Below are 14,482 nucleotides of genomic sequence, written 5' to 3'. Positions count from 1 at the left end.
TCCAGACTGTCCCATGTACTTTCATCTAAGACCTCCGTGATAGAGGACAGGAAGGACTGGGAGGCTGCGCTGTCTGTGGGCTTCACGTCATACAATCTTGCATAAAAGGGTTTGCTGATCCTCAAAATGTCAGACGGTGATGACTTTACTGAGCTGTCTTCTTCCTTCAGGCTGCTGATCACAGAGCTCTCTCTGCGTACTTTTTGGAAGAAGAAACGTGAGCACGTCTCATCCTGCTCCACAGAGCAGATTCTGGACCGGAAGATGATCTTGGTGGCCTCCGAGGCAAAGAGCGAGGCTTGCTGGCTCTTCACCTCTTGGAATTCCTCCTTGACATCGACTGCAGCCGGAGCAGGTTCTGCATGTTTTTCTGGAGTCCGGAAGTTTGCCTCTGTTCCTTTCTAGCTTTCTGGATGTCTTTGGGATATGCTGGTCTTCTCCATCATTGAGGATGGGATATTTGTGGAACCTCCTCCTCCTGTTAGTTGTTTAATTGTCAACCACCTTTCATGACTGGATGTGGCAGGACTGCAGAGCTCTGATGTGATCTGTTGGCTGTGGGATCACTTAGCTTTGTTTACTGCGTGCTGCTCCTGCATTTTGGCATGTAAATAGTCCTGTGTTGTAGCTCTGTCGAAGGGTCATGAGGACTCGAAACGTCAACTCTTTTCTTCTCCGCCGATGCTGCCAGACCTGCTGAGTTTTTCCAGGTAATTCTGTTTTTGTTTTTGTCCTGTGTTGTAGCTTCTGACGCTATGGAATTGTTTGACCAATTCAATGGATTTTTCAATCTCCCAAAACTCCTCTCCTAACAATGTTGAACGTTTTTATTGGGTCAACCAAGTGTTGGAGCAGTTTCGCTGGAAAGATCGTTATTCGCTTTCGGAGCCCACATTGACTGCCTGGGGGGAATTTCGCAGCAATGACGAAAAAAACCATTAGTGAACAATTTTCAACACATTCTCCAGTTTCGTACATGTGTTACTTCTGGAAGAATTGCTTGTCAATTCTTTAACTACGTTTTATAATTGGGTGCGAACAGGTTGCTGTGCGCTTCTTGTTCCACATGGGAGCGCTAGCAGTGGTTCCGCCGCCGGAAGGGCCATCTTGCGGAGCCACCTGGTGTTGTCGGCGTTGGAGGGTTGCATCATTCAGGGAGCGGCGGTTGGTCCCGGGAGCAGGATGACGGGAGACGAGGCCGGTGTGACCGTGGGCCAGCCGCATCTGGCGAGGCAGGATCTCAGCGCGCTGGTCAGTGCTCAGCTTGAAGGGGGGGGGGAGGGGGGGTTGAGGTGGGGGGTGGTGCGACGAGGACGAGGGGCTTCGCCAGCACATGGGCCACACGCGGGCCTGGCTGAGCGATGGGAGCGGGAGGCGGCCCGGGCTCGGGCCTGGGCCCGGGAAGCGGGGGAGGGCGAGCAGCTTGTGACTCTGCACAGGGACGGGCGGTGAGCAGGAGACTCTGTAGGATCTGCGGACCCGGAGCTGGCCTGTATCCCGCTCACTGTTCAACTCCCGTCCTGTGCCCGGACCTAAATTTGCTGCATTCCTGAAATCGCCCCCCGCCCCGGTCATTTGCGAACCTCGACCCAATTTTCTTCTTGTTCCTGTATAGGGAGCAGTCTCTTCCCCCGAGCTCCAGAGCACAGGGAATGACCATGTGCTGCCCACTTGCTTTTAATTTGCAAAAGGGGTTTGCAGGAGCAGAGAGACTTTGAGGCTGAATGTGGCAGGACAACTGGAAAAAGTGATAAAAACCTTCTCAGCTGGAAAACAACCCCAGCTTCTCCAGTCTCCCCCTAACCCCCTAACCCCCACCCCCACCACGTCGCCACTTCTGAAGAAGTCATATTGGACTCGGAACGTTAACTGTATCTCCACATGGTGCCATACCTGCTGAGTTTTTCCAGCACTTTCTGTTTTTATTTGGGGCCTCCAGCTTTATTCGTGGAGGCATAGGGTACAAAAGCAAGGAAGTTCTGCCTGACCTTTTTCAGCTAAGGTGAATCAAATGAAAACACCTCAGCAAAATGTATTGTGTGCCCATCGTCTTTTGTGGATGGAAGGATGCCAACAAAACAAATGTATAAAACACTGGTTTGGCTTTGGCTGGAATATGTGTGCTCAATTCTGGGCACCAAACTTTAGAAAAGATCTCATAGCCTTGGAGAGGATGCAGAGGAGAGTTACAGGATGGTATCAGAGACGTTTTATAGGGGGAGACTGGAGAAGCTGGGGTTGTTTTCCAGCTGAGAAGGTTAACAAGATTTGGTAGAGCTGTTTGAAATCATGAATGATTTTGATAGAGTAAATTAGGCAAAACTTTCCAGTAGCAGAAGGTAACCAGAGGACACTCTTAAACTGATGGTTTAATGTATCTGATTCTTTTGTCTTTTTTTTACACCCAAATTATGATGATCTGGAATGTACTGCTTGTTAGGATGGTGGAGCAGTTTCTGCTGCAACTTTCAAAAAGAAAAATTGATAAATACTTGGTGAGGGAACATTGCAAGGCTATGGAGAAAGAACAGAGGAGTGGGACTAATTAGAAAGCTCTATCAAAGAACTGGCACTGGGACGATGGGCCAACTGGCCATCTGCTTTATGCAGCATTCTATCAATTGTATGTTTGTTCTGGTTTTGTCAGATCAGATATTGAACCTGCCAGATAATTGACATACAATGCATTCATGGTTTAAGCAAAATACTGCGGGTGCTGGAAATCTGAAACAAAAACAAAAGTAGCTGGAAAAACTAGCAGGTCTGACAGCATCTGCGGAGAGGAACACAGTTAACATTTCAAGTCCGTATGACTCTTCATCAGAACACTTCTGATGAAGAGTCATACGGACTCGAAATGTTAACTGTTCCTCTCTGCAGATGCAGTCAGATCTGAGTTTTTTCAGCTATTTTTGTTTTTGTTTCATGAATTCATGGTTGCCTTTGGATGTTCAGTAAATGCTGTCGGTGTTTGATTGCTTTTGCAGCATAGAAAATGTATTGATGAATCTACCATTGCCAAATATTGAAGCAGTTTCTTAATTTCAGATTTTTCTTCCAAGCTCTGTGAAGAAATGTTACTTTACAGTCATAATTTGTCAGCCAGAGTTAGTTGGTTGATTGATATAGATTGATCAGTTAAATTTTTGTAAGATGGAAGTTTCAAGGGATAGTGAAAAAGATGTATAAATGGGGAGCATTTGTGATCTAATAGAATGGCAAAAGAGATGTGCTTGATAGACTGAATTGCCGATTTCTGTGTCTCTGTTCATCAGATGTACGTCAGAATTTTCTTTCTACTTTTGATTTTAAGCATCTTCCTGATACTTTTTGCCAGAATTTTATCTGATACCTCCTGGATACAAAATGGATACACTTAGAGAATATCCTCATTTAATGACCAATTTTCAAAAATCTCCTAGTGTAACTCCTACTTGGCAAACTGAGCATTTAGTGCGATGTAGAAATTCTTACTTAATTGTATCGGCTATCTTACAAACACCAATTTCAGATTTCATAAGGATCTAATTCTAGTAGATTCAATAAGGCCTTCAGTGAAACCCACAATGATCTGCTAATTTGAAGTAAATTTATGCTTCTCCAGCACTTCATACACAGAGAGACATCTCAGCACTTGATAAACCAGAGTGGTAAAGTGGATCCCAAGCATGAGGGGGGAAAAGAAATAAACAAAAAGTTTAGTAATCATGCTAACAGCAGATAAACAGTTTATTTTGGAAGACTGAGGGATTCAGGGAATAAACTGATCAATCTGCGTCAGTCAACCCAGGCTTGCTGGGTGAGAGGGAGCGCACCAATGAAGGAGCAGAAGGAGTGGGTAACAGAATAAACTGGCATCAGAGATTGCATGCCCGACTTCAGTGATCTCCAGCTTTAAGTAGTCAGGCAAGGTCTGGTGAGATTTGAAAACAAGGGATGAGACTCATTTTGTGCTTCCATCAGGTTTCTACTTGTCCTTAATGGTTTGCTTTATGTTCAGTAATCCCTCCTATTCACTGAGTAAGGACTTGTCACCTAAGAAAACTTATTTCTTCATGTTTTCACCAGTGGAATAAGCCACTTTCCTAAGCAATATGAGGCTCATGATGGAGTATGTCAATCTTGTGTTTCATGTGGATGTAGACACATGGATGACTGCATTCCTGAATATACAATGCTTTTATCTTTCTGGTCCAATGAGATTGTTTACAAAGTGGCATTTGCTGTAGCCTTAATCTGGTCCTCATGTAGGCACATCAGACATCAGTTTCAGATGGGGTGTAGAAAAATAATTCTGTGCATCTGTATGCTCAAATTAACAACTTGCATTCATTTGGCAACTTTAACTTCAGAGTCCTGTTCAGAGGGGAGAGAGGAAACATATTAATCACAAGCTTGCTGAAACAAAAACAGAAAATGTTGGCATTTCTGGTAGATCCCGTCATCAGAACTGGAAGATTTTACAGATTAACAAATTGTAAAAATGAACAGCATGACAAAAGGGAGAGGAAGGAAAGGAATAGAATGAGCTATAAAGTCATTAGGAGAACAGGTGATAGTTAATTGACAATTGATAATCATGTCAGACAAAAGGAGGCAAAATGAGAAAACCAACAAATAAAATGAGACCCAGAGAATCTATGATATGCTTCAAACCATTTCTGGCAGGCATATTCATGTGAATGCATGCAGTGGCCAGTAGAACCCTGGGAGTTACCACTTATTCAACAATTCACTTATACAATCTCACAGAATTTTTCTGGAAATAGACTAGCTTAGTTTATTTGTCCTCAAAATAAACAGGGCACATAAAGTGTTGTAGCTGGCAACTTTCAAACTAATGGTCATCACTTTTTGGCCAATATAAGTACTATTCGTTTTAAGTGGTGATGGCTATGGTTGGAGAGGGAGCGCATGAAAACCTGACAAAATAGAGAAGGTTCTAGGAGTCTGTTAAAAATAGGCAGATTAGCACCAGGGTTGCAGATCGCATTGCCAATGGTGTACTAGTGGTGGATTCCCAGCCTAAGTACCAATCCACTTCCTCTGCTCTCCTGGAAGCACAAGTTTCCCTGACCCTACTTTACATTGCATATGGTCAACGAAAATAATTAGACCTGATATTAAGGTCCAAATTAGTATGGCTAGATGGCTGCAATATGCCCAGTAGCCAGATTGGGTGTTGTTTTTGAGCTGGCAAATGCACTGAAGTCTCTTTATATGTTTAGCAGGTAATTTGGGGAGGTAATTGTTTGGAAAAGTGGGAGACCCAGAAGAAAGTGACTTATCCACCACTGACAGCTAGCTGGGGTTGATTGTAGACAATTTTGAATACTGCCGTGAAACTTCAGAATTTTGTAAATATGTTGACATTCATATTCATTGTCAAAATATGACTTGAATTTATAATCCACTAAATTGCTGTTGTAGATAAATGGAAGCATTGATGACTTGCAGGAGAAGCATGCAAAAACTGAGGAGGGGGAAAAATAAGTTTGGAAGGGTCAAAGGTGGTGATAGGAAATGTGCTAGCTTCAAATTGCTAGGTGCTTAGCAAGGAAGACGAAGTCAGAAATACCACCAAACCTGGTCACAGTCATACTGAAGCTCTAGTTGGGATCCCAAATTGGGATTTCTATTTTGATCAGGCTTTTTACATGAGGAAGACAAAGGATAATATGCAATCCCTGTGTGTTTTACTAATGTTGACTGATGAGGCATGGAATGGAATTGTTATTTTCTGAGATAAAAACAAAATACTGAGGATGCTAGAAATCTGAAATAAAAGCAGAAAATGCTGGAAATACACAACAGGTCTGGCTGCATCTCTGGAGAGAGAGTTAACGTTTTGTGTCGAATATGATTCTTCAGAACTGAAGAAAAGTAGAAATCTCATGAGTTTCATGCCATTGAAAGAGGGAGGGGTGGAAGAACAAAATGAAAGGTCTGGGATGGGGTAGAGGTGGGAGAGATTAAATAACAAATATCATGAAACAAAAGATAAAGGGAGTGGCAGTGATTGCAGTAAAGAAACAAAGCATTTGTTGAGAATGAGTGTAAATGGCAGATTAATGAACAGATCTATCCAAAAGCAAATACATGAAAAATATTTAATGGTTTATGAACCAGTGCTTCTGTTTTACAGGATGTTGCCAAATTAACACCCCTTTCTCCTGAAGTTATCAGCAGGCAAGCTACTATCAATATAGGTGAGTTATTAAATCCTTTTGGTTCATTCTCAGTTACATGAATGTTCATTTTCTACTGGAGATAGATGCCTATTTTGAATGTATGGTAGAGTTGGAGTTTAAAAAGGTGCTATAAGTGTTTACTGTTAATTGAATTTATAAAGCTGAATTTTATGATTGTGAAGTTTTTAAAAATTCTGCCTAGTCACAAGTCTTTAAGTACTTGTGTTTGCTGTATTTTAAATGTAAAAAAAGTTCTGCAGATTGTGATGAAAAATATTATGTTGAATGGACTTAAGTTGGAAGTTGTACCTGGAAAACTTCAAGAGGAAGAATGTTCACTACTTTCTCGTGTTAATACAATTAATGATTATTTTCATTTTCCACATGTATTTGTGCCCTCTAATTAAAATGGACAATTTGAGAGTATTATGCTGTGAATCTATACTAAATCTCATTTCAGCCTGCAGAATTTAATCTTTTCGGTCTGGGCAACATTTGAACAGAAGCAAGAAAATAATGGTAACCTGATGCTGCCACCCAATTCCATTCAACAACTTCATAACTTTTTTAGCAAATTATGATTTCAGTGAAGAAATTTTAAATGTGTATAATGAAAATACAAGGTCAAATATCATTGTACATGTTTAAATGAGAGATCCCTTACAATAGATCAAAACAAAATTGTCTTATCACTGCTTTTGTTTTGGTTGACGATTTGCCTCTAGTGTTAGCTACTCATCTGTAAGTTCATGTGATACAGTAGATAACCTGAAATGATAAATATCATAACTCATATATTTGCCCAGAGGAAAACCATTTAATTTTGTTTGATCCTGGCACCATTTATAATTGAGAACTGCAAATAGTTATTCAGTTGTAAGCACTTTAAATATCTTCAAAGTTACTGCAAGAAACTTAGTTTAAGTTGGCTAACCAGTTGGCCACTTTAATCAATGCAAATTCTAGTGAATGAAGAAGCTCAAGGTAGTATTACAATTCTATAGTATTAGAATTAAGGCTGCAGGATGACAAAGACTAAGACCTACATATTCAAGGGTACAGGACATTTAGAAAGGACAGGAAATTAGGTAAAGTTGGAGGGGTAGCTCTCTTAAGTAAGGAAGGCGTTGTTATAATAGCGAGGTGACCTTACTTCTGAAGATCAAGATGCAGAAGCAGTTTGGGTGGAGATGAAAAATAGTCAAGGTAAGAAGTCACTTGTGGGAGTGGTTTATAGGCCCCCTAACAGTAACCACACTGTAGGATGGGATATATAGGAAGAAATAATGGGAGTTTGAGAGAAAAGTATGGCGATAATAATGGGTAATTTTAATCTACATATAGATTGCCAATCTGATTTGTCCGAAGATAGCCCAGATGATGAGTTCATAGTGTTTTCGGGATAGTTTCTTAGAACAGCGCATTTTAGCATCAACCAGAGAGCAGGCTGTACTAGATCTGGTAATTTGCAGTGAGACAGGATTAATTATTGACCTCATAGTGAAGGCACCCCTAGGTAGCAATGATCATAATATGATTGAACTTCACATTCAGTTTGAGGGAAAGAGGAGTAGATCTAAGACTAGTGTTTTAAACTTAAATAAGGGCAATTATGAGGGCATGAAGGCAGCTGGCTAAAGTGAGCTGGGAAATTAGGTTATGGGATAGGTAAGCAGAGGTGGAGTAGCAGACATTTACGGTGATATTTCAGAGTAATCAGAAAAAGACGCATTCTAGTGAGAAGGAAAGACTCGAAAGGAAGGATACACCATCTGTGGCTAACTAAAGAAGTTAAAGATAGTATCAGATTGAAAGAGAAAGCATATAATTCTGCAAAGTTGATTGGCAGGTCAGGAGATTGGGCAGAATATAAAGAACCGCAGAAGAATGACAAAGATTAATAAGGAGAGAGAAATTAGAGGATGGCCATATAAAAACAGATGGTAAGCATTTTTTGCAGGTATTTAAAATGCAGAAGAATAAGCAAAGTGAGTGTTGGCCCTCCAGTGAATGAGAATGGCTAATAATGGAAAATAAAGAAGTGGTAGATGAATTGAACAGATACTTTGCATCTGTCTTTACTGTAGATATCAAACAACATCCCAGAAATTGTTGTGAATCAGGAGGTGAAAGAGAGGGAGGAACTTAAAACAATTACAATAACCAGGGAAAAGTTACTGAGAAAATTTAACAGAACTAAAAGCTGACAAGTCCCCAGGTCCTGATGAACTTCATCCTAGGACCTTAAAAGAAGTGGCTGCTGAGATAGTAGTGCATTGGTTTTAATTTTCCAAAATTCCCTAGATTCTGGAAAGGTCCCATCAGATTGGAAAATAGTGAATGTGCCTCCTCTATTCAAGAAAGGAAGGAGACAGTAGGAAGCTACAGGCCACTTAGTTAACATCTGTTGTAGGGAAATTGCTGAAATCTATTATTCAGCAGGTTTTAGCTGGGTACTTAGAAAATCTCAATGCAATCAAGCAGAGTCAACATGGCTTTATGAAAGGAAAATCATGTTTGATTAATTTATTGGAGTTCTTTGAGGAAGTAACTAGCAACATGGAAAAAGAGGAACCTGTGGATATGCTGTCCTTAGATTTCTAGAAGGCATTTGACCAGGTGCCGCATCAAAGGTTACTACACAAAGTAAGAGCTTGTGGTGTAGGGTGTAACATATTAGCATGGATAGAGTTTTGGTTAGCCAACAGGGAGCAGAAAGTAAGGATAAATGGGTCTTTTTCTGGTTAGCAAGATGTGACGTGTAGAATGCCAAAGGGATTGGTGCTGGGGCCTGAACTATTTAAAATTTATATCAATGAGTTGGATGAAGGGATCAAATGTATGGCTGCTAAATCTGCTGATGAAACAAAGGTAGGTAGGAAATTAACATAGATTAAGTGAGTAGGCAAAAATAGGCAGCTGGTGTATAATGTGGGAAAATGTGAACTTGTCCACTTTGGCAGGAGGAATAAAAAAGCAGCATATTATTTAAATGGAGAGAGATTGCAGAACCCCTAGGTACAGAGGATCTGGATGTTCTGGTACATGAATCAGGAAAAGTTAGTATGCAGAAACAGCAAAGGATTAGGAAGGCAAATGAAATGTTGTGCCTATTACAAGGAGAATGGAATATAAAAGCAGGGATGTTTTGCTGCAGTTGTATAGGTTGTTGGTGAGACCGCATCTGGAGTACTGTGTACAGTTTTCATCTCCTTCCTTAAAGGATAAACATGAGTTAGAAGCACTTCAGAATAGGTTCACTCAATAGAAACCTGGGATGGGGTGGAGTGGGGTGGGTGCGTTGGTTGTTATCTTATAAAGAAAGGTTAGACAGGGTTGGCCTGTATCCATTGGCGTTTAGAAGATTGAGAGGCAGTCTTATTGAAATGTCAGATTCTGAGGGGACTTGACGTGGTGAATACTGAAAGGATGTCTCCCCTTATGGGAGAGAATAGAACTGGGGGACACAGTTTAAAAACAAGGGGTCTCCCATTTAAGACAGAGAGGAGAAGAAATTTTTTCTCTTAAGAGTCGTGAATCTTTGGAACTCTTCCCCAGAGAGCGGTGGAGGTGGGGTCAGTGGATATTTTTGAGGTAGAGTTAGATCCTTGACTAACAAGGGAATCAGTGATTATCAGGGGTAGGCAAAATGTGGAGTTGAGACCACAATCAGATCGGCCATATCTTATTGAATAGCAGAGCAGGCTTGAGGGGCCGAATGGTCTACTCATCTAATTCGTATGTTCATAATTCTGGAGTGAATAAGGCCCAGGAAAGAATTGACGTTGCTTGCGAAGCATGCATGACCATAAATATTGAGAATATTTGTAGCAAATTAACTGGAAAATGCATTAGTAGTTATGAGTGTCTGGATAATATGCCAGTGATACAAGTTTTTTTTTAGATAAAACCAGCATGAAGACTATTCCCCTTGCAACTTATTGCTGTTTAGCAGTAAGAAAATACTAGCTGTCAGGTTGCTCTCCTTTCTTTGCTACATTAAATCGTCAATGGCCAATTAGTAGGCAACCTGAACAGAAGCAGGGCAGGCCAAGCGGCCTACTCCTCCATTATGTTTGGACAGAATGATATAGGTATCCTGCCCCACATGCCAAAAAAAAAACTTGCTCTGATCAAAATGGGGGTTTGAATAGGTGAATTTTTAGGTTCTGTGGTATCTGAAATTTGGCAACTTAAAAGTTGTAAAGAACCTTTTATGTTAAAAATCTCATGGCACTTTACAAATAGCATAGGAAAATGGACATAGTCAATAGAGGAGAAGAGGTTGATAACTGGATTATATGTTTTGCAACTCAGTAATCAAAAAGAATAATGCAGAATTTATTGTTTTTGACGAAGGTTGATTTCATGTTTTAAGATAAGTTGTGTACGTGCGCCACGCAGTAGCTTAACTTGTGTTCCAAATAATTGTTTTCCCTTAGGCACAATTGGCCATGTAGCCCATGGAAAGTCCACCGTAGTTAAAGCTATTTCTGGTGTTCAGACTGTCCGATTTAAAAATGAACTGGAAAGAAATATTACTATCAAGCTGGGGTATGCCAATGCAAAGGTAAAAATAACTAAAGAAATGAAGAGCAGTGCATAATATATCTGGCTTTGTAGTTCATGTTCAGCTAAATTACGCTGTATCTGATTTTAAATTGTGATTTTTTAAATTACTTTTTTTTGTGCTGCATCTCTGTGAAACATTGTCGAGATAAATTGCACATATTTTTTATATTTCCTGAAGTTCTTCATTTTGAATAATTAATGAACAGTTCAAAAAATCATTTGCAGTGGTTCTGTGTTTTCTGAAATTCTAAATTGCCTGAGTAAAAAGACAGTGATTATACCGTACTGTGGAAAGACTATAGTCCTCGGAGTATGGCAACCTGGGTGACTTGAAGCTGAAACCTTTTTACCCTTGTAATTCAAAGTGCAAATAATTGATGGAACACACATAATTGATAAACTACAGTCTTACATTATTTAGTTCAGTTGTGAGATATTCAGCTCCTGTGATATGGCCAATAATATGATGGTATTTAAACAGTGCATAGCTTTATTTTGATTACAAAATCCAGTCATTACTCTTACTTATTAGCTTTTATAAAACGTCAAACTTTTTCTGGACTCATTTAGTTTTTTTTTAGGTTTACAAACTTGATGACCCCAGTTGTCCAAGGCCTGACTGTTACAGGTCATGTGGTAGCAGCACACCAGATGAGTTCCCTTCAGATATTCCTGGAACCAAAGGAAATTTCAAGCTAGTCAGGTTGGTGCAATCTAAACACGGGTTATTGATATGATTTAGCACCTGTACACTAGTGAGAATTATTTTGGACACAATTATGTCTTCCACTATTTGGTTTGCATTGACTACATCTGGTAATATGTCGCAGCGGTTATTGCTGGCTATTGCAGCTCTCTGATACAAATCATAAAAACTTCTACTTTGCTTTTTTACCAGTATGCTTTTTGAGTTTTCTAATAACATATTGCTAGTTTGCAACATTAAATGGGTATACAAATTTGATTGCATTTTATAGTATTTGTGGTAAACTGACATTGAAATGTTTACAGATATCAATTACAATGTTCAGTGGCTCAGTTCCAAACATAATAAGTATTCTTCTCATTTAATGGCCCCTTTTTTGTCAAACCTCTTAATGGAATAAGTAAATATTAGCTTTGCTTATTATCTGTACTAAATTTGCATCCCTTATTACTGCAAGTATCTCATTACACCTGTGACATTGTAAATGGCTTTCTATTCTCGGGCACTAACACCTCCCTTTCAAAACAGCTGCCATTAGCTGCTGAAAAAAAATCACCGTCAACTGCCCTAACCTTGCATCCAACCTCCTCTAAAGGCTGTGAACTTGTCACCTTGCAAATCCATGCTTATCTTTGAGAGAATAATCTAGGATAAAATTGATTGGCATTTAGAAAAGTATGGGCTAATAAGTTAAAGTTGGCACAGGTTTGTCAAAGGCAAATCATGTTTGATTAATATAATCAAGTTCTTTGAAATAACAGAGTGGGTTTATGGGGAGGAGTGTGGTTGACCTTGTGTATATGAACTTTCAAAAAGCCTTTTACTGAGTGCCACATAATAAACTTGTTGGCAAAATTAAAATTCCTGGCAGCATGGGTGCAAAATTAGTGAAGGGACAGAAGCTAACGAGTAGAGGTGAATGGTTGTTTTTCAAACTGGGGATGGAGCGGACAGTATTTAGAACCACTACTTTTATATTATTGCTAATTTCAATGCTTACAGGTGATTGAAAACTCAAATGAAATATAAAAATGATGCAGTTAGTAAGTTTCATGGGGACAAATTGGAGAAATAGACAGACACTGACAGATGAAATTTAGTGCAGAAAAGTGTGAAATGATATATTATGGTATGAAGAATGAGAGGCAATATCAACTGATTGAAATAAAAACAGAAAATGCTGACATAAATCAACAGGTCTGGAAGCACCTGTGGAGAGAGAAGCAATTGTTCCGAGTCCAATATGACTGCTTTGAAACTCTTCTGCGCTAAATTTCATCTGTCATGTGTCTGTCCATTTCTCCAGTTTGTCCCCCTGAAACATGTTACTATCTGCATCATTGTTATACTTCATCTGAGTTTTCTATCACCTGCAAACATTGAAATTGGCAATAATCGAAGAGCAGTGGTTTTAAGTATGACCCTTGGGGAATACCTCTGTATACCCCACCCCTCCCATCCCAGTTTGAAAAACAACCATTCACCACTATTCCTTGGCTTCTGTCTGTTTGAAAATTTTGCATCCATGCTAATGGGGGTTTTATGCTGTTGAAAAACGGGGAGGGGCAGATGGAACAAAATAGAAGATCAGGGATAGGTTGGAGGGCAGGAGAGATTAAATGACAAAGGTGTCATAGAGCGCAAGACAAAGGGAGTGGTGATAATAGTATAAAGACAAAAGTGTTGGTGCAGAGTAGGTGTTAATAGCAGAATAAAGGTCAGCACTGTCTGAAAGCAAAATAGCACAATGTGTTATTAGCCGAAGTGTCAGTGCTGTCTGAAAGCAAAACATGAGAACAAGATATGGACTGGCACTTTGGTGGGGAAAAAAACCAAAATGGAGGGCACAGTTCATGGTCTGAAGTTGTTGAAGTCTATGTTGAGTCCAGAAGGCAGTCAAGTGCCAAAGTGGGAGATGAGGTGTTGTTCCTCCAGTTCGCATTGGGCTTCACTGAAACATTGTGGCAGGCCAAGAATAGAAATGTTAGTACGAAAGCCAGCTGATGAATTGAAATGCACTGGAACATTATAGCGGGCCTAGAACAGAAATATGAGCATGTGCTATTAATACATTCTGCTTTTTTGCTTTCAATCGGTGCTTACCTTTATTCTATCAACACCTACTCTGTACCAAAGATTTTGTTTTTATACTATCATTACCACTCCCTTTGTCTTATGTTCCTGCCCTTTAGCCTAACCCTGACCTTCTATTTTGTTCCACCTGCCCCTCCCCACTTTTTCAACAGCATAAAATCCATCACATTTCTACCCCTCTCCTGTTCCGAAAAGGAGTCATATTGGACTCGAAACTATAACTCTGTTTCTCTCTCCACAGATGCTGCCAAACCTGCTGAGTTTTTCCAGCATTTTCTGTTTTTATTTCAGATTTCTAGCATCCACAGTATTTTTCTTTTATCATATCAACTAATTGATAGAATTTTAAAGGGCTGCAGGAAGAAAGACAAGGGAAGGTCTTTGAAGATGGCAGGGCCAGTTGAAAGGATTGTTTTTTAAAAAAAAAAGCTTTATATCTTTGGTTTTATTAATTAAGGAATATCATACAAAAGCAAGGAAGTTATGCCAAACCATTATAATACACTGGTTAGTCCTCAGTTGAGTATTATGTTCATTTCTGGGCATCACACTTTAGGAAGGCTATCAAGACGTTGGGAGGGTGTGGATGAGAATGCTACCAGGGATGAGGGATTTCAGTTATATGGAAAGACTGAAGAAACTGGGGTTGTTCACAGAGCAGAGGTGGTTGTCAAAATACTTCATAATTTATATGTTTTCGAGTATAACTTCAGGTTTTAGGAATTAAAATTTAACTGTAGAGAACTGGGGAAAATTCCATATAAAACTGGTAAACACCTGATGTAAATGCAACTTAAACAACCTGAGTTATTTAGAATTCAAAGAATGGGTAATGTTTATCGAAAGGCTGGCCCGCATTGACTTAAAGGTTAGAATAAAAGGGTAAGAGTCAAACAGCAGGTGGAGAAACTTAAAAGCA

At 39.7% G+C, this 14,482-nt stretch overlaps 1 protein-coding gene across 1 annotated transcript in view; it reads left to right on the top strand.

Annotated features, from left to right (window-relative positions):
* The first annotated feature begins 697 nt into the window (after positions 1-697).
* Positions 698-14,482, top strand: part of eif2s3 (eukaryotic translation initiation factor 2, subunit 3 gamma) — a 40,237-nt gene continuing 26,452 nt past the window's right edge. The window contains exons 1-4 of the mRNA XM_041211023.1: positions 698-1,251; positions 6,146-6,209; positions 10,634-10,761; positions 11,345-11,466. Of these exons, the coding sequence (XP_041066957.1) occupies positions 1,183-1,251; positions 6,146-6,209; positions 10,634-10,761; positions 11,345-11,466 (383 nt within the window). The 5' untranslated portion in view covers positions 698-1,182. The remainder of the gene's footprint in view (positions 1,252-6,145; positions 6,210-10,633; positions 10,762-11,344; positions 11,467-14,482) is intronic.

The sequence above is a fragment of the Carcharodon carcharias genome, chromosome 18 (genome assembly GCF_017639515.1).
Source record: "Carcharodon carcharias isolate sCarCar2 chromosome 18, sCarCar2.pri, whole genome shotgun sequence".
Taxonomy (NCBI): Eukaryota; Metazoa; Chordata; class Chondrichthyes; order Lamniformes; family Lamnidae; genus Carcharodon; species Carcharodon carcharias.
The sequence above is the reverse complement of the archived record's forward strand: the minus strand, read 5'-3'. Positions and strand labels throughout refer to the sequence as shown.